We start from the raw sequence: 25,921 nt of genomic DNA on the forward strand, positions 1-25,921 counted from the left end.
GACTGAAAATGAAACTTGTGCAAATACTCTTTTAACAGGTTTTTAACAAAACTGGTATTTTTGAAGTCTCGCAATAATTCCTGAAATGGGATTTGAGCATTATGTGGCCTAATTCCTATTTAATGAGTCCTAATGCCCTTTTCCCCCTCCACGTATGAATGTGAAATTTCAAAGTCTGTTACCGTAAGCACTGTAATTTTTAGATACACTACATGCCTAATCTTCAGGGCATATTTTTCAAAACCTTAAGTTAAAAATGACGCATTTTCCATATATCACTGTATTCTCTGCCAGCTGGGTTTATGTTTTGGGTTACCTGGCCTTTCTTTCAAATCACATACATCAGGACATACACCTGCAATGCTGAGGGAGAAAACTCTGATTTTGGGTGTTGCTATTTGTATTATGTGAATGTTTTACTGTGAAACTGTTCCTGCTGTATTACCAAGGTGCAAGTGTGCCAACTGTCATTTACAGAATGTGACAAAGCAGTAGAAAGCTGATGTCTTAACCTCTCCCATAGCTAATATTAAACATGGTTATGAACTGCTCTTCCCGGTCTCTCTCCCTCCCTTCACTGGCCGGCAGTGCGCATCGAAAGTTTCTTTTAATAAAGTCACTGTGAAAGCGCCTCAACGCTGGACCAAAATCGTTTCGTGTCCCGCATTAAACAGCCCTCCCCGGCACCGCACCCCAGCCCACACTGCATTACCGGGCCAGCTCCCACCGGCGCCCTCTCAAACCAGCCGGCAGCCCCACCACCCCACCGAGCTCCCGGCAGCAAACCGTTATAACCCTCCGCGGAGGCTGCGGCAACGCCTGACCCGCCCGGGCTTCCGTCCCAACGGCGACCGCACCGGCAGGAAGGCCTGTACCACCTCCAGAGTTGGGGGGGGGGGGGGGGAAGGGAGGGAGTGACTACATGGATACAGCTATAACTGAACTCCTGAGTGTGGCGGACAAACCGTGCCCCTTCATCCCAGCCACCTGCGGGTTTTTTAGCCGCCTTCTCACGTCTGAAGGAAAAGCTGGCGGAGGGCCCTGGCATCCTCCCTGTTCATCTCACCCTCAGGAAAAAAATGGCACCTCCCCCAGCAGGCCACTGGCGGACCGGGTGCGGCTTGTGGACGCCCTGACAGCGCGACGGTCACTGGGCAATGAGACGCCGCGTTACTGCGGAGTTGGGCGTCACGAGCTCCGTGCCGCCAATCGGAAGAGCTGACGTTCTGTTGCTAGGTGGCGGAGGAGCAAAGGAGGGTGTTGGGGTGCTGGTGTGTCGGTCGGCGCTGCCTCAGGTGGGGGACTCGCGGCCGCAGTGGTCAGCGGCAACGGCCGGTGGGGCCGCGCTGGTGGCGTCAGCCGCGGAGAGGTACCGCGGTGCCCCGGGAGCGGCCAGGTCGTGCCCGTCGCGGGTGGAAACGCGGGCACTGAGCGCGGCGGGGCGTGCGGGCCTCGCCAGTCCTGACTCGGGAACGCTGCTGAGTCCCGACCCTGCCGCGGTGAAGGCGGGAGGGGTCTCGGCCCGGACGCCGCTGTGGGCATGACGGGAGAGGCCGTAGGGCTGAGGCGTGCGGCAGCAGGAGAGTTAGTACCCCAATAGCCGTGGCAAGCGATGCGTTGGGTTTCCTGCTTGCAAAAGAAGTATTTCACAGTTCTAGTACAGACAGCGTTATTAATTAACTCCCGCTAATAAAGTTACTAATCCAGTGCTGCCTAGCTTTACAAATAAAGGTGTAATGGTGAGGAACAAACTATCTCTGTGCAGTGAAATAATGGTGAATTACTGTATCCTGGGCCTTAGCATAAGACCCATGGCAAACAATAGAAGTAAAAAGCATTATGCTTCTGCAGTATGAAGTGTGGTGAGGCTGTGAGTTTCCTGCCATGTATCTTTCTTCCTTCTTGGTGGTGCTTTTTGGGTTTATATAATTTGACTGAAGCACTAAAAATGAGGTGGTGACAATGCAGTCTGGCCTGTTAATCTTCCAGGGGGACTGAAGATATGCATCTGAGATGACTCTTCAGGAACTGGTGAATCAGGCAGCAAGCCTCTACTCCGATAGAAAAGCAGTTTGGTTTGATGAGTGCAATGGCAAGCCTCCAACTTTCTACACATACGCGATGGTGGTTAAGCTTGCTGCGGAATTAACAGCTTTCCTTCAAAAGTTCTGTGACCAGCGAGGAAAATGTGAAATAGGCCTTTACTGCTACCCAGGAATAAACTTACCGTCTTGGATCTTAGGGTAATGGTTTGAATGCTTGCAATCTGTGTTGAGTTTGTATGGGTCATCTCTAAAAGCAAATTTTCAGTTTGCTTATATTTTAATGACAAAAATGCAGTAATACTGTAGTAATACAGGCAAGAGGCACTGGAGTCTGGCATTCTTTAAGAAAAAATATGGCAGTATTATCTTTTGGAAAGCCACTGCTAAAGTTGTGTTGAATGTTAAATTATTTCATCTAAAGTGTCTGTAACTGTTCCCTTTTTTAAAAAGCGATTAAGCATATTTATAGAAATATAAATTAATGATAAGTATTTGTTGTGCTTTCTTAAAAATGGAGGTGATCCACCAGAGTAAATGTATCTATACAAGAAAAGGAGTATGCAGGTTTTTTAATGTATTCTTGTCTTGATAGAAAAAAATTATGCATTGAAAACAAGTTTCATGCTTTAAGCTAAATGACCACACAGTTCAAGTTCAATTACAAACATTGTAGGATAAAGTAATGAGCAATGCAGCACTAAAGTGACATTGATTACTTAATGGCCAGGAGATTGCAATGTTTGTGATCTCAATATTCAAGCTAATTCGTCAATTTTTGAAGCCCTACTTCTGCTGATGAATTCTAATGTTTATATCCTTTATGTATTTATCTTTTATATCCACTGCATATATGATGTAATGTAGAATTGTAGCATCACAAGCATATTGTCTTCAGTTGATGTATACAGCAGCAGTTGTGCTTCCTAGGGGGGTGGTCTGCATCAGTATTTTATTGTTGTCACACTGCACACAAGAGGATGTATCACAGTTGAGTATAGAGATTTGAGTGAAATGACTGAGAGAGCTCTGCCATCATAAACCTCCCAGAAGCACTGAGGAGCATCCTCATTGGTCAGGAAACACTTTTGCCCCCAGTCCAGCAGTGGAGCAAGTTGTCCAGAGATATACAGGTACCATTCACGGAGGTTTTCAAGACCTGACTGGTTAAAGTCCCAAACAACCTGGTCTGGTGTCACAGCTGGCAGGAGGTCGGATGAGGCATGCTGGGGTTGCTTGCCACCTGGTTTGAAGATCACTGAACTGAGCAGCAACACTGTTTTCTTTTGCTGTGTAACTGGGAAATAGTGGGGTGTTTTAATCCTTACAGCTGTTGTTGCTGAGTCGTTAAGTGCTGTAAATGATGCAGAGCAGGCTTAGGTGATACCAGTGGCTATTCTAGTATGCAGAATGCAGCAGTTTCCAAGTCTGCATTCTGGATCTCATCATTACTGCAGTGATAAATCACTTGCACAGAGAGGAGATATAATGAATTGTACGTGTTAACCCAGCCTTAGAAAAAAATGTGAAGATTTATGGAAGCTGTGCATATTTTGGTTGCCACTTCTGTCTTGGCTTTTTGTGGCATTAATTCAGGTGCTTGTATTTATCAAGCGGAGCCACTAGAGGGGGGGATTGTAGCGAGCAACTGTGGGGGAAGCACTACAACGTAAAGCGCAGTGAGTGAGAGCAGAATGATACTTAGTATTTTTCTGCTGGTTTATTTGCGAAGAAATTCAAGTACGTGCTTTGATTTTTATGATGCTGGATTCGTTAGACTAGGTAAAACAGAAAATGTTTTCAGTGTGCTGACTTCAAGTGGGTTTTTTAAAATATATTTATAAATCTGTATACATGAACAAAATGCTTGTATTTCGTTTATTAGTCAATAGCAGAAACTTTTTAAACGTGCTGTTGATGTCAGTGATACCTTTGTCGTCAACAGCCTGGTTGGCCTTAAATAATGTTGAATGTTTTCATCTAGCTTTAATCTATTTCCTTGCTGTAAAATACCAAAAGGCAACACTGATTATTTCTCCTACTTTTTTTCCAACAAAATGTTTAAAAGTCATGTTATGGATAAATTTTTCTAGCTCTGGGAACTATAAAAGTATAAAAGAAATAGTAGTGATATTTAAGAGGATTTTCTTTTTTTTTTTTTAATAAGTTAAAAACATTTGTATCTTGTTAGAATCCTTCAAGTTCCAGCTGCCTATTCTCCTATTGATCCAGATGCACCACCAATGTTATCCACTTACTTCATGAAGAAAAGCAATCTTCAGTATGTCCTCGTTGAGAATGACAAACTAAATGTAAGTGTTCAGGCTTCTACAGGAAGCATTAAAGGGCAATTTAGAAGTGTGTAGTTATTCAGATTGTGTTCTGGTGTAATAAGCTTGGATGGGGTTATTTTATTTCTTCACGTCAGGAGGTTGTCTTTTTCATTTGGAGAAGAACATTAAAATTAGCAGTACAAAGTACTTTTCCTCCTCTTCAAAAAAATTGCCTACTTTCCTATTACAGTGTTGTGAGGCAATCTTGTTTGGCACTGGCGTTGGAAGACTTTTCCAGACTTGTTTCTCTGTATGTCAAGGATGAGAGCTGGAAATCTTTGCAATAGTTGAAAAAACTTCTGCATTTAATTCTGTTGTTTACTTTTGTCCAGCTCCTCCCAGATCTTATACCCTCACTCACTGCAAAGGGAATAGACAAGTTTGAACCATCTAGTTATAATTCAGAGTTCTTTGTTTTCTGCTGAATTCTGTATTTTCCCTTTTGCTTACAGAATCGTTTATTTCACATTGATAAAGTTTGTGTTCACTTATGTTTAATATATAAAAATGCACAAGCTTAAAATTGTCTGATGTGTGTCCTCAAAAAGTAGAGGCATGAAAAATCAGTTTATTTGTATGAAACGCTGTTTCATATTTCATTGCATAAAGTAGAACAATAACAGCACATCCTGAATTCTGCTGTTTAAATTGTTTCTTTTCTCTTACAGAAATTCCAGATGTCCCATGTTGGTTATTTTAACCACAATTCTTCCACAATAGAACATATTGGTTTAACTCTCTTCCAAATGAGCTTGAGCAACACAGATTTAAATCCGCAAGTAGACAATGTGACAAGTAAATATGAACCTTCCAAAGCTATGGCTAACTCACAGCCAGGATATACTATTCGCCCAGATCAAACCGAAGTAAAAACATCAGAAGGAGCATACATGGCTGTTGGCCAGAAATACTCTTTAGCATATGTCTTGCATACATCAGGAACTACAGGGATTCCCAAAATAGTCAGAGTACCTCATAAATGTATAGTGCCAAATATTCAACATCTTAAGTAAGTGTGGTTTCCAGTTTTCTTTTAAATACTTTTACAAATTTGACACATAGGGTATTCTGGCTTGCAGCTTAAAAGAAATGTGTAAGAAAATTAACTGTTGATTATATTTACTATGTTCTGTAATTTTAAATCCTAATTCCTTTTTAGACTACATGGGCTTCTTTCTGCTTCATTTAATACTTTGTAAAAAAAACCCAGAAATTATGGAAAATGCCATATTTGTTTTTTAATGAGCATCCATTAGTTGAAATGCACCCTCCAACATACTGTATTTGTGTGTAATGTGGTAGATACCTTAGTAAAGACCTCATTAATTTAATCAATAGTTACAGTCTTGATGCAGGAACTTGTGCTCAAATTGTCTGGCCTGCCTATGCCTGTATATTCAGAGCAGCACTTAAGACCTTAGCTTTGCTGAAGCACATTTCTTTCATGCTGCTGTTCTGCTTTGAAAATGTTTTTTAATAACATGTGTCAGATTGTAATTCCTAGCTTTCTTATTTTAGATCTATATTTGAGATCACACAGGATGATTTGCTATTCCTGGCTTCTCCACTGACATTTGACCCATCTGTGGTTGAATTGTTTGTTGCTCTGACAAGTGGAGCCTCTATTCTTATAGTACCAAACACTATTAAAATGATACCTGTGGAGCTGTCTGCTGCTCTATTTCACCATCACCATGTGACAGTGTTGCAGGTAGGCAACACCTAAGATAAGTGTCTTCAGTGTCTTGCTTCTCACCATTCCTAATGTGTACTGCTTTTTCATCAGTCTAGACGCTAATGAGAATAGAACAGATGCGTTATTCCTTGAGGGCGCAGCTCACACTATCCTTTTTGCTGTAGTGTTAGCTGATTAGAAAATTACCATTTGATCAAAACCTCAAACATTTTGTGACAGAAAACAAAGAACAAAGATAAAGCCAGTGTTCATCTTAAGAAACCATTAATTCTTAAGAATTAATTATTCTGTTAATTAAGCAATTAGTTCTGAAGAATCTGGTAATGGAGTAACCTGTTAAAGACATTTTTAGCACTTTTTAATAGGCTTGATCTTGGAGCCTTTCCTTATAAACAGCTTATAAGTTTTAATGGTAGTCTCTTATGCTAAAAATACAACTAAACCACTTCCATTTGTAGGATGATAAAATGTTTGTTGCTTTTACAGTAATGAGAGCAAAAGAATAATTGATTCCACAGCAACACATTGTTTTCAGGCCACCTGTTTATATGAGGTTTAATGTGCTCCTTGTGCCTTAGCATGCATCATCTCCTATATTGTCTCAATTTTAATAGTTTTAAAGGTAATTTTGGGGAAATTTACTTGAAGTTATGAGCATCCAGCATTGCTGAGTAAGTCTAACCTTGCCTTGTAGTGTAACAAGATGTTTTGTAAAACTACTACTTGTGTATGGAAACATAAATTAGGAAGAGTCATTAGAAATTGATCTCACTTGTAACTGACTTTGAAAAACATTAGTATGGTCTGATTAGTCTATTAACTATGATAAATCAACCCCTAAGCCTTGCTTTGCCATTAACGTTGTAATTCTGAAGTATTCGCACTCATAGAAATTCTGAGATATCCTTTTCTGTTGGAGGAATGGTGGTCATTGAGATTATAAGGTGTAAATTTAAGATTAATGAGTAGTTAGCTGAAGATTCCATAGCAGAGAAAAATCCACTAGTTACAAATACTTCATAACTTTATTATCTGCTCTTATTTTTAGTTATTATGATTGCTACAAATCTCAGTAGTGTAGATTTTCCTATCATATACAAGTTTCCTGATCAGTTTAGCAAAATTTTTAAAGTATGGGTTTTAAGACTTTTTAAGATACATGGGGCTTTAAGCATGTTAAGCATTAATGGAGAAAGGTGAAATTTGGTAAATGGAGGCATTTGAGGTGCATTTCTAAGAAAAGTTTGATTTTGTGATTTTTTTTTTTTTTTATCATTTTCTAAATCAGTGAAGGAAGTGTTCCCAGCTGAATTAATGATAAAAATGTTTTCCTTAGAGCTTAACTGATGATGAATAATTTTATGATGTTTCTTTAATTATACCAAGACATTACATTCCCCTCTTGACTTGGTTGAGTAGACTTGAGAAATACGAAGTTATTATGAGGGAGGGAAGAAGTAATTTTTCCCCTCTGTCTTTCTTCGCTATAATTCACCAAAGTTAAAATGATCAATTGAAAAGTGATGATCTTCATCTCTTACTAGAAGAACATAACCTGGTAAGAAATAATTCCATTACTTTTCCAGTCCTCTTACTAAAAAAAGTAGGCAAGAATGAGAGAGAAATGTGTTTGTTAAAATGATTTGTTGTTTTTCCCTTCAGTGAAAAGGTTTTACATTACCAGTAGTTTGACAGGAGTTGTATTTAGGGAAGTTGTTTTTTTTTCCTTTTAATTCCCCTCTTTCCCCCCTCCCCCTTGCTCATTTTAGAGTGAGATGAGAAGGCTTTCAGAGCAACTAATCTTCTGCTATATTTACAAAAATCAGGAATAACCCAGAATCTACCATCCTTGGAATTTTTAGTGCAATGGAAAGGTCTTTAAATGTTCTGTGTGTAGGTTAATCACTTGTATAGGTTGTTGTTGAAGTAACGTTCTGGAATGAAGGGGAGAAGAGCTCAAATAGTAACATCAAGAGAGTAGTTTGCTGCTTTCTTGTTCAAAGTAATTAACATGAGAACTAACTTACACACACTTCAGGTAATAGCTGCGGCACAATAGGGAACCCATAACACATCTAAGTAAAGAAGAAACTGCAGAAGATTGGTAGTGATAATACTCATTAAAGCTTCACATAAAAAACATAATCTCACAAGACACCACTGAGATACATATACGTATAAATTTACTGTACCATATCTGATGGTTGATGTCATCTGCTCTACATAGATGGTTGTTAAGTTACATCCACAATATAGCTATACAGCAGATATGGTAAAGCAGGAAGATGGCTACACATATACTGAAAAAATATAACAGGTCTTTCTTTTAATATCTATCATTCAGGCAACACCAACTCTTCTCAGAAGGTTTGGAGCTCACATTATTAAATCAGCAGTGTTGTCTGCAAATACTTCTCTTCGTGTCTTAGCCCTCGGTGGTGAAACATTTCCTGTGTTGAATCTCTTGAAAAGTTGGAAGCACAAGGAGAACAAAACAAGTATTTTTAATTTGTATGGTATTACTGAAGTGTCAAGCTGGGCCACTTGCTACAAGATTCCTGAAGAGGTTTTTACTGACGATTTTAGGTAGGAAATGTCACTGTTTTCATGGCTTGTGAATGCATGTGAATGATGAAAAATACTAGAAATAGAACTTTGGTCTCCTGTTTCCAGGGCTACTGAGTCCTCATGAGTGTTTATGCTGATAGAAGGTACATTTGTTTTTAATGTAGAAATAGACTAATCCAGCCTATTTGTCTATTAGTCTCCCTAATCCAAGAGAGACTAATCCAGTCTCTCTTGCTCTAATGACTCCCCCTCAAGTAAAAGTTGTTGGTGAATGATTCTTGAATGACAGAAATGCAGTCTGAAATTCTGTGTACTGTTGACCTGTTAAGTTTCACATAATACGTCATGATGGTTTTAGTCATCTCTATATCTAGACCTCTTCCTTATTCCAGCCTGTGATTCCACATGTTGAACATGGGCTAGTCTAGTCCAGGGTGTGCTGTCTCAGTACATGATACTATTGAATCAGTGTCACACTTCTGCAGACAAACGGCTTCTACCCAATTTGCTAGTAACTTCAGTTAGCCACACTCTTGGTCATCATGAGGTTTTTCCAGTAAGATCGTGCATGGTCAACGAGAAGAAACCTAATACAGCTATCAGTGAGAGTAAAGACATGGGTCTCTCTAACTTTTAATCACAGCCCTGGAGCAAAGATAGAGTCATAGCTTACTGCTGTTAAGTTTAGAATGTTACTTCTGAGATTTACTCATGTTAAGCAAAAATGCTTATTTTCAAATGTAATCAGTATATATACATATGTTTCTTACTGCTACTGTGCTTTTGCCTAGGGTTTTTAAACCTCCACAAATAATCACTTAAGTAGAGACAAGGTACTGGCTTTTTTTCTAATATTGCTTAATACATTATTTGGCAAAGGATTCCACTGATATTACTTGACCAGGATGCTTGGCAGAAATTTGTCCAAAGTGACCAATGGTCTCACACTAATTTTGCTCGGATTTCCAGAATATTTCCTGTTCATCATTTAGCACTCTGCCTTTTCTCCCTCAATTTCTGACTTCTTGTTGTTGTTCACTGTATTTTATAAAGAGAGTTACAGGAGAGTGAAGATCATGATATGTACTTCCAGCTACATCAGTGTTTCATTTGCTCTTTGAAATGTGCAGTTATTCCCTGGCATGTAACTCAAGTTGCATGTATAGTTATCATGTGTTGTAAGAAATGGGATATTTTGGAAAAATGATATGATACATTAACCTGGCACTTCAACCTTTGAAGAGTGGTTGCTCATAAAGGGTTATTGAATTCCCATGTAAAACTCATTTTCGTTCTGATTTCTCTGAGCTCAAACATAAAATATAATACTTTATGACAGAAATTGAACTGGAATCCATGCCTAATTCAATATATTACCAAAGTTATTAAAAGTTACTTTGCTTTATAAATTTTGTTATACTAAGGAAAATATATTCTCTACTCCCACTCAGAAATAGTGTCTATATTCAATAAATGAAGTACTGCAAGTGCTTGAGGAGGTTAGAGAATGAAGAGAAAGTAAGAAGTCGGTCTGTAGTCAACAGAAGTCTATAATAGATACATACTTAGCATTAAAATTACAGTTTCTTTTATTTCAGTCTTTAGTGAACGAGTCAACTCTAGTTGTTGCCACAACATAAGTAATAAAATAGAACAAAAGCTCAAAGGACAGGGAAAGAATGAATTAGAAAGCAGATGCATATGTTTAAATTGCTTAATTTGATGGAAATTTCAACTTAAAAACTGGCTGAAACTCTCAGGGTTCTTTGGGGTTTTTTCAGGGTCTGTTCAAGCCTTACTTTCTATAATTCTGTGGGGTTTTGGTATATGAAATGAAACGCCTGCAAACTGACATTTCTAGTTTTGAACAAATTTAAGTGTTTTTAAAGAAGAAGCATTTGTAGAAAGAAGCACGAAGCATCTACCTTTGTTCTAATACCAAACCTTTAAAGGACTGTATGCAAACTCATTTCTGGAACAGCTGTTTTGTGTTCAGAAGATTTTTACTGTTTCTCTCTTTTAATATATTTAGAACTGATTTCCCTATTCATTTGGGATCACCACTCCTTGGAACAAAAGTTGAGGTCAGAGATGCCAACAGTTCTGCAGTTCTGGAAGGCGAGGGACAAATATTTATAGGTTACTTTATATTTTTCATTCGTCTAAGATACTTTTCTTAGTTGACTGAGTTTTAATAATGTGTCGATTATTTTCCTTGATGTCTGCCTCTGATTTACAGATTAATGTAGAATTTAAGTTCCTATTGGGCTGGGAACCTTCTGATGGTATTTTAAGTTGTTGAAATGATGATCAGGAAATTACTATAATTTTATCTGCAGACTGTGCTTTCGTTATATTGATTCTTTTTCCTGTTTGCATTTTGATAGTTGAAGTGAGTTTTGTGTATTAACTGAATTTAAGTCCATAGCCCAGTTTGTATGCTGCAGAAGTTTAGATATTGATGATAATCTTTTAGTACTTCTTGCAATGCTCGTTAGAGTATAGGAGAATTTGACCAAATATTCTTTCTAATTTACAGTTAACTGTTTAATATATAGGACCACAATCTTTTCTTGTGTAGGTGGTGAAGAACGAATCTGCTTTCTGGATGATGAAGTAACTGTACCCCTGGGCACAATGAGAGAAACAGGGGATTTTGTAAGAGTGCAGAATGCAAAGTTGTTCTTCTTGGGCCGGAAAGACAATCAGATTAAACGTCACGGCAAGCGTTTTAATATTGAATGGTTGCAGCAGGTAATGTAACCTTTAGTAAGTACTGTATGCCAGTATAGAAGAGCAGGGATAAGGAATGCATCATTATCATCAGACGTGGGTACTTACTCATTTTCAGATGACTTTTAGGAGTCTTAAAAAAAATTGGGAGGGTGTATTATCAAAAATCTAGTCATATAATTTAGAGAGGAGTTTGGTTCTTGGAAATCTGTTTTATTGTATGGTTTCTTCCAGGAGAATTGAGAACTGTATAAACACCCCGAAAAATACTGAAAGTTTTACTGCAATGCGTGTATAGTAATTGTTCTACAAGATTGTCAGACTCATGGAATATATCTCATTGATGGCAATTTGGCAAATAAGACGTTTTTCTCTGAGTTCATTTTTATGTGAAGAAGTGCAAACTTCAGCTACAAGAGAAACTATTTCGTAGGATATGATGTAGGAATGTGAGGCAAATACTTTTTTTAATGTGTATTTTTTAAATTGTGGGGTTTACTCCTTTTACTCTATTGATAAGCTGCATTTCAAAGCAAGACTAATATTTTTTAATTACAGGTTGCTGAAGATCTTTGTCAGGTAGAAGCTTGTGCAGTGACCTGGTATCAGCAGGAAAAACTTATTCTGTTTGTTGTACCCCAAGATGATTTAAAAGAGAAAGAAGTAGTTAAAGAACTCCAGAAACGTCTACCAGCTTACGCAGTCCCTGATGAGCTTGTCCTGGTTAAAGCTTTGCCTTTAACATCACATGGTAAATGACATTATTAAGTACCCTTGCCACTTATCTTAATCAACTTTATTCCTATGCTTTGTTGTTTTGTGGGGGTTTTTTGTGTGTGATTTATCTTTTCATTAACCAAAATTCAGACCTGATTCAGGCTTTTAAAATCTGTAGATTAGATAACTTAACTCCTAGTAGAAAATCATAGCCAGTATTATGTTTTCTTGATAGCGTTTCATTTGAGAGTCAAAGTGTAGTGGTAAAATCAGTTTAGTTTTAACAGTGCGTATTTCTTTCTCAGTCTTTCCTGTTGCAGTCTGCAACAGAACCCTGACTTCAGCTGGGGAAAAATCAGGCCTTGAAGGTGGGATTATGTGGGAGGCTAGGGTAAATTTTCAAAAACGCAAAAACATTACTGGATTCTGTATAGTTGATTGGGTAAAAAAAATGCAGGTACACTGAATACGAATAAGGAAGTGTGTACAAGAATAAAGTCACTTTTTAGGCAGAGCAGGTTTTGGAATTGTGAATGCTAAAAAAGCATTGAAAAAAATCATACTTTATTTTCTACAAAGGCAAAGTTGATATATCTGAACTGAACAAGATTTACCAGAACCATCTAAACTCCAGAAGGCGTGACAGTAAGCTGAGTGGCGCAGAGGAATTGTGGGAAAGATTGCAGTATTTATGGAAGGTAGTATTTTGGGATGCTTTTTATCTTTGCAAGTGGATCATTATACATGTGTCAGGAATTAAACAGTTTTAAGAAGTATGACTAATGCAACCGGAACATTCTAGCTGCCTATAGATTTAAGCAGTACAACTCTTTCTGTTCAGTTAATGCTTAAATAGTTACTCTGCAGTGGCCAAGAGGGAGTCATTTATATTTCTCTATCAGATAAAACTGCAGGTAATGAGGTGTAAGCATTTAGCATAGGAAGGACGTAACCTGTCATTAGCTTTTTGAGTACTGCTTCACGTGCCAAAGAGGGTATTCCTAAGGGAAACAAGGAACTGAGACATGGGAACTTTGTACAAAATAGCTACTGTGTTAGTAGAGTTTCTTATTTCTCGATATAATTATGAAGTCTTTTTTTTAATAGATGGCAAATTTGCATAATTGTCTCTTGGAATGTCTGTGTTGTTTCTAAACTCTTGTGTTAAAGATGCATTTTTCAAGGTATTGAAATGTGATGCCAAACAGTATCAGTGGTTTGGTTTCTCTTCAAAGGTAGACTTCCAGGTTTCACCTGGAAGTTGGACTTGCTGTGGCTAGGACCTGAACAAGTAAATGTAGTGAAATTAGTAACCCAGTTTGCCTGTGCTGATACTTGCAGTATTGGTGGCTATAGAAATGATTACCTGAAGGGATGGGATGTGCCTTAGACCCATTATGAACAGTAGGAAGGTGGCTTCCAAAACCAGATGATTTGTACTTCACGCCCAAACTTAACTAAGTAGGGAGTTCAGTGAGAGGAAACATAGGAATTGCTGTTTGTTGTAGTAACAATGCCAAATCCAAAATCCTTCATGAATTGAAGGTGTTATAGCTTCCAAAGTAGGTAGATAAATTGGTTACTTAAGTAATTTGAAAGTAAAAGATACCAGTTTATGTAAGTGTTATTAATAAAATAAAGCACCTAAGCCAACTTTATCAAGAGGCATCAATGTTTTATCTGCAAAGTTGTCTTTAGTACTATTGTGATTGAAAACAGCCAACTGAAATACACTGCAGTTTTTTTTAATTCCTTAAACTGCACAATTTGAATGAGCAAAGCATTCTGTAGTACAGAATTAGTATCTCCCAGTTTCCCCATTTCTCCCCAGCTCTTGTTCAATCACTACCTCAATTGGCACTATCATGTGTCATGCGATTTTTTTGCAGAGTATTGACTTTCCTCAGTTGTTGATTTTTAGTGGGACTTCTGGATGTTCAGGTGGATTTTACCCAACTTGAGTTTTTACGTGTATGACAATGGTGTAACACCCATGGACTGTTAACATCTTTCTTTCTTCTTTTCTCTAGTCTGCTCTGGGCCTCCTAGGTGATTCAGCTGGCGTTTCTAAAGATGCGATATTTCTGCACAGTGGTGGAGACTCCTTACAGGCTGTACGATTTTATGATGAAATTGAGATGCTTGTAGGCAAAGCTGTGCCTGGACTCCTTGAAGTTATTCTCAGCTGCTCGATTGAAGAGGTGTATAGACATGTTCTTAAAATTCTGTTCCCAGATGAAGACCAATTAATGACATATGACAGTGTTATGAAAAGAAAATTAAGTGGGAACAGTGGAGAGATGTTCCATGGAAAATATATTAAACTGAAATCTGAAAGAGGTCTTCAGGTTGCTTCAGGGTTAATTTCATTTATTGCACTAAGCAGAGGAAATAATTTTTTTCCTATGAATTTCACCAAGACTTTTATACAACCAAATAATACAGTACAGGTGGGAATGGAACTGATACAGCAACCATCCTTTCCACATTTAGTTGCTCCAGGTATAATGAAAAGCCATGCACAAGGGTATGAAACGGAAAACAGAGTCTTAACAGTTACAAACAAAGCAAATAAAACTGACTGTGGCTCTGTAGAGGAGATCCACGCAGAATGTAGTCATGTAGCAACTGCAAAGTTGTCGTTATGCATAAGATGGAAGTCAAATACAAGAAAATGTGTTGATGCATCACCACTGGTTATAATACCATCTAGCGAAGTATCTGCATCTGTATATGTTGGCTCTCACTCTCATGCAATGCAGGCAATTGATCTAGATTTGGGAGAAGTAAAATGGGAGAAGAACCTTGGAGATCGTATTGAATCTTCTGCCTGCGTATCTAAGTGTGGAAATTTCATAGTTGTTGGTATGTCTTTTGTTTTAGCCTTCATTTTAAATCATGTATTTTCTGCTAAATACAAGATGAATGACAGAGAATCTTATTTCTTACCTCTGATGTCCCCCATCTATGCTTTCCATAAACTTCCATATCTGTGTCAGAATTAATTCATTATAAAATAGAAACAGAAGGAAGAAGTAATTTAAGTGTCATGGTAACATTGATGGAGCTTATCTAACATATACACTTGTGCTTTATTGTATGCCAATTTATTAATAAGGCCTTAATAAGGGTACCATTTCTTTTTAATGGTTGATTAAGGTGTGACATTTGAACTGTTTTGTTTTGTTGGTTGTTTGGGGTTTTTTTAAGTGTGGAAAGATGGTACAGTCTTAAAATGTCTTTAAAAATTGATAGAGGTAGAAATAAATACATAATGTCTCAGATTATTTTTCACAGAGTTGAATTATCTCATTTGACTTTTGGGAGATGTAGAGAACATGTTTCAACAGGTTTTTTTGAGTTTTGTCATATTTGTTGTCAACAAGAGTTGCCATTACTCATCATAGTGTTATCTTTTTAGCTAATACAGATACATCACTGGTTAGTGCAGATGTCCAGGTCATGAGTTTTTTTCACACAAAGCTAATGTTACCATCTTTTTGCTAGATTTTGGTTATTATTTACTCTTAGAAAAAATTGAATATTCCATTAAAACTTGAAGAGTTTCTAGAATTATAGTTCAGTATTCATTAGAAAATATACAGACTTTATTCTTTCAGCAACTTTGTTTTCAAGGAAAACTAGGGAAAGAGGTAATTTAAAATAACATTCTTGTACTCCATTTTCAGCAGCTCTTCATGTCTTTTAGTATTGTTACTGTAGAATTTGATAGAAATGCAGTGAAACGTAACGTGCAAATTACACCCAAAAAGTCAACTTTGAATGTATTAACTATCAGCAAGGACTTTGAGATAAAAGGAGAAACTTTGGGAAATGTTTTGAAACTATATCTCATGAGTCATCTTCTTTCTTTCCAGCAATGATGCAGCTAGAAGCATAAATAAAAATAATCATTATTGCCCTCCGCCCATTGTGTTTTATTTCACGCAGGTTGTTACGATGGCTTAGTGTATGTGCTTCAAAGCAGCGATGGAGAAATACACTGGACTTTCGTCACAGAAGATACTGTGAAAAGCTCTGCAGTTGTAGACCCTTCCAGTGGACTAGTCTACATAGGATCGCATGACCAACATGTGTATTCTTTGGATATTTATGTAAGAATACTGACTAACTTTTATGTATGGAAGAACAAATATCCAACTTGGACCTTATTTATAGTACATAAGATGAAGTTCCACTGGTGTTAGTATTATCAGGAGTCTACAGTTGCAGTTTTGAAATAGTTAGGCCAGCTTCAAGTGGGGTTAGGATTATGTAGTATTAAATAGTGGTGATCTTAGCTGTGGTTCTTGTGCTTCTAGTCCCGGTTCAAACTAAATCTTGTTTCTTAGCTATTAAATTCTTTGCAGGTGTTTCAGAATAGGGTGCCCTGCTAGAAATAAAACTTAATAATATTAATATTAGATATAAAGCTTAATAGTGGAGATCTAAAAGAGTGGACGTTCTAAAAGAGAGGTGAAGGAAGATGGAAAATAAGAGGGCAGATACTGCCTTTTCATTAGCTGAATTTCTTTTAGTCATTGAAAAAGAAAGTAGCCAACAGCATATGTGCTGCTATAATAGCATGTAGATTATATCTTCACCTCTTAATTAGCGTTTGCTGACTAAAGGCAGTGTTTGATTAACTTTGACATTTGAAGGACTTTGTAAATATGATTAACTGTTGTAGAAAAATAACTTCTCTTTTTTCTTGTGCTTACAGAAAAAGGAATGTGTGTGGAAGTTACACTGTGAAGGTGGAGCTGTGTTTTCATCTCCTTGTTTAAGTTCTTTGCCACATCATCTTTATGTTGCTACACTAGGAGGACTGCTGTTAGCTATAAACCCAGTATGTACCTTTGCTTGTCTTTGATCCCAGTCTCAAATTTAAATGAAACCAAAATGCATTTCTGAAGTTAAGATCACCTTTCTGTTGAAAGGAACCAGATGATGTTACCATAAACTATGTTTCACTTGAGGGCCTTATTATTATGCACAAGGTTACCATAATAATCTGGTGATAAAGAGAACTGAAGTGACTTGCTTGAATCTACATGCTGATTATAGACTAAAGTTGGAAGCAATGTTTTCTCATTCCCATAGACTACCTTATCAGTTTAACTAGTAAGTGAGATTATGTCTAGATTTGTTTTTTCCCTCCCTCCCTTTGACAGTAGGGTTAGAAAAAAACTGCACAAACTTTCTGAGGTCAGAAAAAAATAAAGAAGCTCCTTCATTCCTCTTACTCTTTCCCTACCTGTAGTCATTTAAAGAGCTGTTCTCCTTAATTTTGGATTCCTGTTCTGTTCTCTGCACTTGGGGAATGTCATTCATGATATATATTGATAGATATTTCATGGGTTTCTGAGGCATTGTTGGCTTGCAGCTGGTCCTGCTAGATAAAAGGAATAGTCACTTGGAACAGCTGTTCATGTTGTACTCGCACAACCCAGATCAAGAGTCCTAACCATCTTTCCTCCCACCCACTACGAGTTTCTTCACTAACACCCAACCTGGAGTTAGAAAACTAGTTTATGGTTTTGCAGCTTTACTGGGCTGTGGTTAAGAAAAAGCAGATTCCATCCCTTCACCCCTCTGTAATCCTGAGTAACAAGTACCTGAGAAACCCAGCTGTAACACCAGGTGACTTTTTATAAAAGTAGGAATGTGCAGGCTACTTCAGGAGCCTATTGTGACAGTCATAGATTGTGGGTTGCAGCATTTCATACCGTATTTATAGTTAATGTCAAATCATTATTTTTCTTGCTTTCAAAAGACCCTCTTCTTCCTTGGTCCTTGTCTTAGACTGAGGAACTGGGAATGGAATCAAAAAGAATCTGTCATTTATTAAAACTACTACGCTATTATTATTTTGCCTAGGGAAAGGAAGAGATGGGTGAAACAGGAATATTGGGTATCCCATGGAAAACAGTAAACATTTTGCTAGATTAATATTTGAAGAGTAGTTTTGCTTCTGGTAGGCATTCTGGATGGCAGAAGTCTGCTTTTCGTTGCCTCTCCCTCTCCTCAATTCTTAAGGGCTTAATCAGGCTGTGAAGAAAGGGTTGTTTTGTGCAGCTTCTTACAGTTATGTTAATTACAGTTATTCCATGCTGCCATTTATAGGTGACAGGGAGTAAGATTTGGAAAAGCTTCCTGAGAAAACCACTCTTCTCTTCTCCTCACTGCAATGAGAAGTACATTTGCATTGGGTGTGTGGATGGAAACTTATATTGTTACACTCATTCTGGAGAAAAGGTAAAAGTGTTGTCATTATTTTTTTATGTACATCAAAAAACCCTTAATAAGGTGCTTTATTAATACTGGTTTCTGAGGTTTAATGATTAACACATACCTATTTGTGAACCAAATAAAGTGTCTATTGTTACAGAGGAGAGAAAGTAAAAGAGCTGTTTGCCTAGGGTAATCTATGCAGTTCATGGCAAAACCACAAATTCTCAAGTTGCTTGATGCAGTAACAGAATTTCTAGTCCAGAGCTTACACCCAAAATAAATGGTTGAGAGTAGTACAGGCAAATGAAATGGTATGGGTTTGGTGTTGGAGTTTTTCAAGTGTGTTTAAAGCCATCTGTTCTGTAGGATGGTGGCTACTTAGAAGTAAAGGTTTCTTAGAATGTTTATGCATTTATCAAAAAATGCCAAATCATAATTTTGGCAAAATAATTGTCAGCCTTCATGTTCAGTTAAAGGAGAACATTTTTTTTTAGTTTGTCAGAGATGAATGTGGTTTGTATCTGGTGTTCACTGCTACTGTTTCTGTTTATTTGGCTGAGATGCAGTATACGTGGTAATTCCTAAGCCTCTTCTAATTGTAAAGTATGCTTTCACCCATGCTCTGCTCTGTGTCTGCTTGTAGCAGTGTTACAGAACTGATACTCTCTTGAGGGGGGATCTGCACATCATTAGCATGAACAAAGGAAATATACATTACAAAAGGAAAATTTGCCTTTTTGGCTAAGTATGGCATGGTAACAGAATTCTCAAGGTTCATTACTCCTTCTGGTGCAACAGCCCAAGAATATTATTTTCCAAAGTTGGCCATCTTTATCTGGGCCTCACAGAAGGTAGTAAGTCTTGCACATCTATTTTATGAGTGAGTCTTTTATCATTTACTCTGTGTGTAAAATTTAACTTGTAATTTGACAAGTAGTTTACAAGCCCTCACTGAAATTTGGCATGATCTTGAAATAAAATGCTTTCCTATCAACAACTGTTCTATTAAAAAATTACAGTTGCTGTCAAACTGATAATGTGGACAACCTTTGATAACGGGTGGTTATATTCTTTCTGCAGGCTTGGCAGTTTTCCACTAATGGACCGGTGTTCTCATCTCCATGCATCTCAAGTTTAACTAAGCAAGAAATATTTTTTGGCTCCCATGATTGCTTTATCTACTGTTGTAACATGGAGGGTAATTTACTGTGGAAATTTAAAGCCTCTTCAAGTGTGTATGGAACGCCATTCGTTTTCCGAAGTGATGACTTAAAGAACAAAATTCTTTTGGCAGCAATATCTACAGATGGCAAAGTGTGGATCCTGAATGCCAAGAGTGGAACAGCAGAAGGAGTAGATAAGCTTCCAGGAGAGGTTTTCTCTTCCCCTGTAGTGTGGGGAACAAAGCTTGTTGTCGGCTGTAGAAATGATTATGTTTATTGCCTAGATTTGTATATACAGGAAAAAAAAGAACAGCTAAGATGTTAGGCTGCTTCCTTTTTATTGTTTACATTGTAAACTAAGAACTTGCAGGTCCTCTCTACCTCTCTGTCTATTTTACTGTAGGCAAGAGGTGCTCTTTGCAGACTTCCCAGGTAGCATTTTGCAGAAGGCAGTGTCCAGTGATTGTAGCACTCTACTGCTTGAACACGGATGGCTGCTCAGCACCAAGCCAGAAGTTTCACTGTCCCGCCCTCATTTTCCAGCTACAATTAATGAAATAACATGTTTCAGATGGTTTGGATTTGAATGTTGTGCTTTGGCCCATGTTATGAGAAAAAGTAAGTCAGTAGTTTGGCTTCAACTTGCAGGGTTGGGAGAAACTGTGGTAAGGTGCCATACTCTGCAGCTTGGAATAACATGCTTGTCTCCCCGAGGGAGGAACATATTCCTCTCTCTGAGTCCAGCCTAGCCTGTGCCCTGACATTCTTTCCTAGCCTGGGCCTGGCTCTTCCATGCATCAGACTGGTGTTTGTCTAGTCTGATGAGGTTTCTGTGCTGTGACAAGGTACCTCAAGTCCTTTTTTGAATCTTAACTTTCAACTTGATTTCTGAAGACGTAGCCTGCACTGCATATGCCTGGTAGTGGCGACCTGGTCGCTACAGTATGTTTAAACTGAGTAGTTCATCTCTTGTGAGCCTAGGCCCTCCTTGGCTTCTATTCAGTCAAGCATATACCGAAACTCCATTGAAGTCAGCAGGAGTTTCTTCTTGTATTCTGAAGTGCAGAATATATCTACATGCGTATATTTATTAAATTTCAATGACGGGGTACAGTCTGGTTTCCAAGATGAAGTGTGCATTGCTCAAATCAACCATTGTCAGTTTTTTAGGGGATCTGAATAAATGCTTGCTACAGTGTCTTTGCAGAGAACTATTAATAAAAGGTTATGTAAATTTGGTTTGGTTGTCTTTAACACCTTAAACTAATTACCTGGTATTAGTAAGCAAATCAAGCATTTGCAGTGACAGAAGTACACTGAGAGCATCTTTCTAACTATGAGTCTTCTAAAAGAACTGTAGTAGAAACTATTACCTCACTCTCTGATGAGCCATCTATTTTGAATTCCAGTTCCTTGGCATAAATGCATAGGCAAGACACTTGTAGCACTGTGAAAAGTTGTCTTTATAAAGCAAACCTGAACCACGTGATTTGCAAAAGGAGACGCAGAATACATACATCGATTAGATAATTTTGACTGGGTTATAGTTTAATAAGAATTAAAATGACATTAGTATAATAAACAATTGCACTTTAAAACATTTGAAAAATTAAAAAAGTACACAACAAATACCCCACAATTATACATCTTATAGTTTTTATACATTACTATATGAACATAGAGGTTAATCATATATAACCTTGTCAGAAGAAATGGTACTTTGTGTGTATAAGTTACAAAAAATTGAGACAATATACTACATAGTGGTTTGTTTGGTTCTTAAAACAGTTTTGCTGTTTTAAACTCTGTAGTAATGTTTTGGTTTTATTTTTACAGATCCAACACTTTATCAGAAATGGTTGCAACAAAGCCAAAGCAAAGTAACACTTCATTGGTATTTAGTGCAAAATTTTGTTAATTTAACATGAAATGTCACTGTTGAGCATGTACACTTTAGAAATGTTTCCATCAAGTACTGTACATAATACAGTTTCCATTATTACACTAGATACCTTTATGGTTGAAAAAAACTCTGCTTTGAAGCTTTAGATTAAGACAACCCTTAATGAAAGCTCTATTCTATGTGCTGTAAATGTATTGTATTGGAAAATTGCATCCTTATGTCATGCACAATAGCACCTAATTTTGCTATGATTTTCAGAATACCAGTATCTTTAATCCTTTAATCCTGATTTACTTCACCTTCTCTATATTTCTGCCTGGCTCCTTCTCCCAGGAAATAGTTACAAAGATGGATTTCAGGCAGTTTATTTCTTGTGATTACAAATACATACTGCAGGCTTATAAACTCAGAAAAAATGTAAATTTAAGATGAGCTAATTCATGGTGCTAGCAGAGCAAAAAAAAATTATGGTCAAAATTAATTCTTCAGATAAGCTTGCAGAGATTTGACTTTGAAGGTGGCATTTTGGGTGTTTTGCCCCCCCAAGTATTTGAGAGCAGCATTGAGTCATCTCTGTATAAAACATTTTATATACTTTATACTAAGGATAAAATGCTACTTCAGAGATTTTGATCTGAAATTTGAAACTGAGCAAAACAGATGGCTTAAGAGACCCAGGAAAACCCATAGAATGAGAAGGGTTTCGGTTGGAAGGGACCTTAAAGATCATCTAGTTCCAACCCCCCTGACATTGGCAGGGACACCTTCCACTAGACAAGGTTGCTCAAAGCCCTATCTAACCTGGCCTTGAACACTTTCAGTTCCATCTTCCCTGCTGCACATCTACTTGATCTGACATGTCCATTGTGTTGTGCTATTGTAACCACAATACTGAGCCATTGGAAGTAGTGTATTCAGTAATGATTTTTGCCGACAAGTCCTTTTTGATTCTTGGAACAGGAGGATACGGCAGGTTTCCTTCTGTTTTCTGCATAATTTAAAGTGCTACTTACTCCTTGCGCTGCATACAGCAGTTTGGCTAAAATACTTCCATGAAATACATAATGATACAGTTTCTTCCCATGAAAATGTCTCCCTTTATGATGTTGTAGGCTTAAAGGTTCCTTTGAGCCTTATGGTTATAAGAAGGAGATTTGCAACTTTCTTTAAGACTTCCTTGTTAAAGAAACTCAGGTGTGTTACAGATTTATTTACTAGGGTGACTTTTTAAAATGTAGACTTAGCTATTCCTGTAGGATATTGAGGACAGTAAAATTTTTATTACATTGTGGACTTTATCCTTTTTTGTAAGATGAAGGGGGTAAACATTTCTATTTTAGTTCCAAGAAATAATAAAGTGTTTAATTGCCACAGCAGATACCTGAGATGGGCTAAGTAAACTTCTTTCCAAAGTGTTCTGGCTGTATTGGTCAAAGTACAGGAAGATATCTAACTACCTGAAGTTGCACGTGCAGTAACATCAGGAAGAATGCAGAGTTAACACTCCTGAGACTCTCACCAACATACCTTTCCGTTCTCAGTTAACTTCAGTTCAGCAAGTCTGACTCCTGTGGGAACTTGCTGAGACAAACTCTACAGCTACATGAGCACAGGAATAGTTTTCCTTATTTTAGTTCCAGTTGATTTTAAAGTTGTAATCTGCAATCACTGTCTTTCTTTATGCATCTTAAATATGGCACAAACAGTGATGCTCTTAAATGACTTAGAAGAAACACTGACTCTCCAGCTTCTTTCTGAAAACTTTCTGATTTTTTTTTTTTAATAATGTTTTCATTTACTTTTTTTTTTTTTTTTAATAGGATGAATTGTTTTCTTCCTAGGAGTGAGGGTATATAGACATAGTGTATTAATCCTATGAGGAAAGAAATTATCTCAGCACTTGGATAGTACCAACTTTCTACTTAGCATTTGCAGGTGGAATAATAGCTCCCAAATTTCATCATTAGAGAAGAAACTTTCAAATTGCAAATAGAACTGACAGTTCATACAGTTTAACACTTAAAAGAAAAATTAGGAATAAGATAAGGGAACATGCATCTTGCCTTATTTTCAACAATGGAGTGTTGAAAAAGACTTCCAAGATCAACATTTAATTATAGAGTTCTAAAATTCCAGAACCAAATACCCACAGAATGTAAGGAGCTTCTGAACTGAAGTTCTGGCCTTTATTGTGATACTAAAATTTACATCCAATATCTGAGCATTCCTAAGTTTTTGAGAGTCTGACTCTGAACTTTTTGCCATGACCTTATTTAGCTATTTGTCAAAGCAATGGAATACATGACTTGAATAGACTTTACAGAGAGCTAGAGCAAAATGATAATCAGTTCAGTTTTCAGTCTTTCAATACATGCATTTTCAGTTTTGTCATGTAAAAAGCTGAATAAATAGAAAGCAATTAATAGTCAGCAACAGAGATGTAATTTTACAGTTTACTTTATGATCTGTGGACAGTCACTCCAGGCTTTTGCTTTCCTCTTGGCTAAAGCAAGCCAGGCTGGTTCTGTTGACACAGGGTTAGCATCAGGTGTAGAGAACCTCTTGGCCACCTCCTTTGCCAGTGGGGTTGACGGAACAGAATCTGAAATTTCCACTGGTTTTGATGGGATGGGAAGATAAAAAAGCATTAGTTGAACCCTGTGCTTTGTTGCAGAATACTAGAGATTTCACTTCTTTTCTATGCACAGGTTCTAATCTAACACTTCATATTTATTTCCAACCCTTTTAATTTAAATCTTACTTTTCATTATAGTTGCAAAATAATCAAGTTAGGAGGAACGGAGTTTCCTTTTTCAGAGCGGACTCCAAGGAAGGTAACTCACAAAAACAGGAGCAAAATTTTCAGTCTCTGTGAGATTCAAAGAAAACATTTCCAGTTTGCCAGTCATTGTCTTTACATAAACTATTTTAATTACATCTGCAATGTAATGAACAATGGGAAATAAAGATGGATTTTTTTCCTTTTGGTAATGCAGCTGCTGAACATGTTATACTGAATACAGTAAGCCAACTGTATTTAGGAGGATTTAGATTCCCTCTTCAGATTAGGGTTCTTAAATAAGCACAGAGAAGAAAGCAGTCCTATAGCTCCCTGCCTCAGTTAACCACGCCTATGAGACTATCCTGAAGAAGAAATAAACCAGGTTTTTCCCACAGCTGTTTGTCACATTTTCTTGAAAATACTGTATGTAAGGCAAACAGCTGTCTTAGCAAGAAAATGTGTTGAATGAGCAACTGATTCCTAACAAGCAACTTATGGGAGCAGAACTGTAGAAGTATATTGGAGAAGTCAGGTGAGAAAGATTGTTTAATTCTGAGATAGTGAATACCCCTGAAGGTAACCTGGCTAGGTATGAGCGCTATCTGAACCTATAATGTAACTCTAAAAATCTAAAGTTACAAAGTAACTCCTCACTAATTCCCCTCTCCCCCCCCCCACCCCCCCCCCCACCCCCTTTTCCTTTTTATGAGCCAAAAGCTTTTTTTTTGTTTAATGTGCAGATTCAGTCCAAATGACTTTTGGTTGCATTTCTTTTTCAGGTTTTGAAGGTTTTAAAAACCTTTAAAATTGCAGGGATGGCAAAAAACATTTCATTTTCTTTTTAGTCCATCTTTAATCATTTTTAGCTACTAGTAAATGAGCAGTAGCAGCAACTATTGCTGTAGACAGACATTTTGAAAAGCTGATTATTTTAAATGTTATGATAATTTATGCTGTTTTAAAGGTTATATATACCCTCTTATCAGTTCCTATTGTACAAGACTCAAGTGCAAGTCTGAAATACACCAACTTCTTCAAGTTTTGGGTGTGTCCTTAGAGGAAGACTCTGCAAACTTTGTCCTAGCCTGGTCTTCTGCCTTAAATGCTCTCCTAACTGTGGGAAACCCACATTGGTGTCATCGTCTATAATAAACAAATACTTGTATATGTGCGTAGCTGGTAATGGCTACCTGGCTCTAAATGTAGCCAGTAAACACAGATAGATACCCAATCACTATTTCCTTTAGGGCCAACACAGTTCCATGCTTTCACTTCAGGTAATTCAAAATCAGTCATTCCTCCTGAAACTCTCACTCTAGTGCAGACAGACCAACCAAGGATAATGAGGGTTTAGCCCTTTTAAGATCTACCTTTGGTATACCTTGGATCTAGCCTTTAGTATTGTAGATCAGATAGATAAATAAATTACAGTAGTTGCATTCCACAGTTCTTGGCTTGGAGTGGTACTGAATAGATTCAGCTGATACGTATCAGCTTCAATTCACTTTCAAAGAAGCCTACACTATTTACTGTGCAACTCTGAAAAAGGTTTCTTCAACACCTGCCTGTAGTCTTGTCCAAAACCTTTTGCCTAAGATTAACGTTGGCTAGAGAAATATTAGACAAGTCTTTATTTCAACAATCGTCTTATACCATCACAAATATTATGCCCTTTGTGGAAGTATTTATTTTAATGTGAGTGCTTTTTGAATATGGAATTGCTTCAGCTTAACTGAAGTGACAGATAAAA

The 25,921-nt window shown here is 37.4% G+C and overlaps 2 protein-coding genes across 4 annotated transcripts in view; one reads left to right on the forward strand and one right to left on the reverse strand.

Annotated features, from left to right (window-relative positions):
• Positions 1–1,140: 1,140 nt before the first annotated feature.
• On the forward strand, positions 1,141–20,724 carry AASDH (aminoadipate-semialdehyde dehydrogenase). Of its 3 annotated transcripts, none has more exons than XM_065696924.1 (15): positions 1,141–1,295; positions 1,990–2,243; positions 4,234–4,354; positions 5,044–5,384; positions 5,894–6,086; positions 8,416–8,657; positions 10,672–10,778; positions 11,221–11,393; positions 11,931–12,123; positions 12,669–12,787; positions 14,120–14,954; positions 16,041–16,204; positions 16,813–16,938; positions 18,216–18,347; positions 19,404–20,724. In XM_065696924.1, exons 2-15 carry the CDS (start codon positions 2,014–2,016, stop codon positions 19,809–19,811), a joined length of 3,384 nt encoding a protein of 1,127 aa, XP_065552996.1. In that variant the 5' UTR covers positions 1,141–1,295; positions 1,990–2,013; the 3' UTR covers positions 19,812–20,724. The 3 variants fall into 3 exon arrangements, with proteins under 3 accessions (XP_065552996.1, XP_065553016.1, XP_065553006.1); XM_065696934.1 differs by lacking the exon at positions 1,141–1,295 and adding an exon at positions 1,298–1,369; XM_065696944.1 differs by lacking the exon at positions 1,990–2,243 and having other exon boundaries at positions 1,145–1,295.
• Positions 20,725–20,931: 207 nt separating this feature from the next.
• The window catches only part of CRACD (capping protein inhibiting regulator of actin dynamics), a 39,143-nt gene continuing 34,153 nt past the window's right edge, over positions 20,932–25,921 (reverse strand). The window contains exon 9 of the mRNA XM_065696911.1: positions 20,932–24,003. Coding sequence (XP_065552983.1) covers positions 23,843–24,003 — 161 coding nt within the window. The 3' untranslated portion in view covers positions 20,932–23,842. The remainder of the gene's footprint in view (positions 24,004–25,921) is intronic.

Source organism: Lathamus discolor, chromosome 1 (genome assembly GCF_037157495.1).
Source record: "Lathamus discolor isolate bLatDis1 chromosome 1, bLatDis1.hap1, whole genome shotgun sequence".
In the NCBI taxonomy this organism is placed as follows: Eukaryota; Metazoa; Chordata; class Aves; order Psittaciformes; family Psittacidae; genus Lathamus; species Lathamus discolor.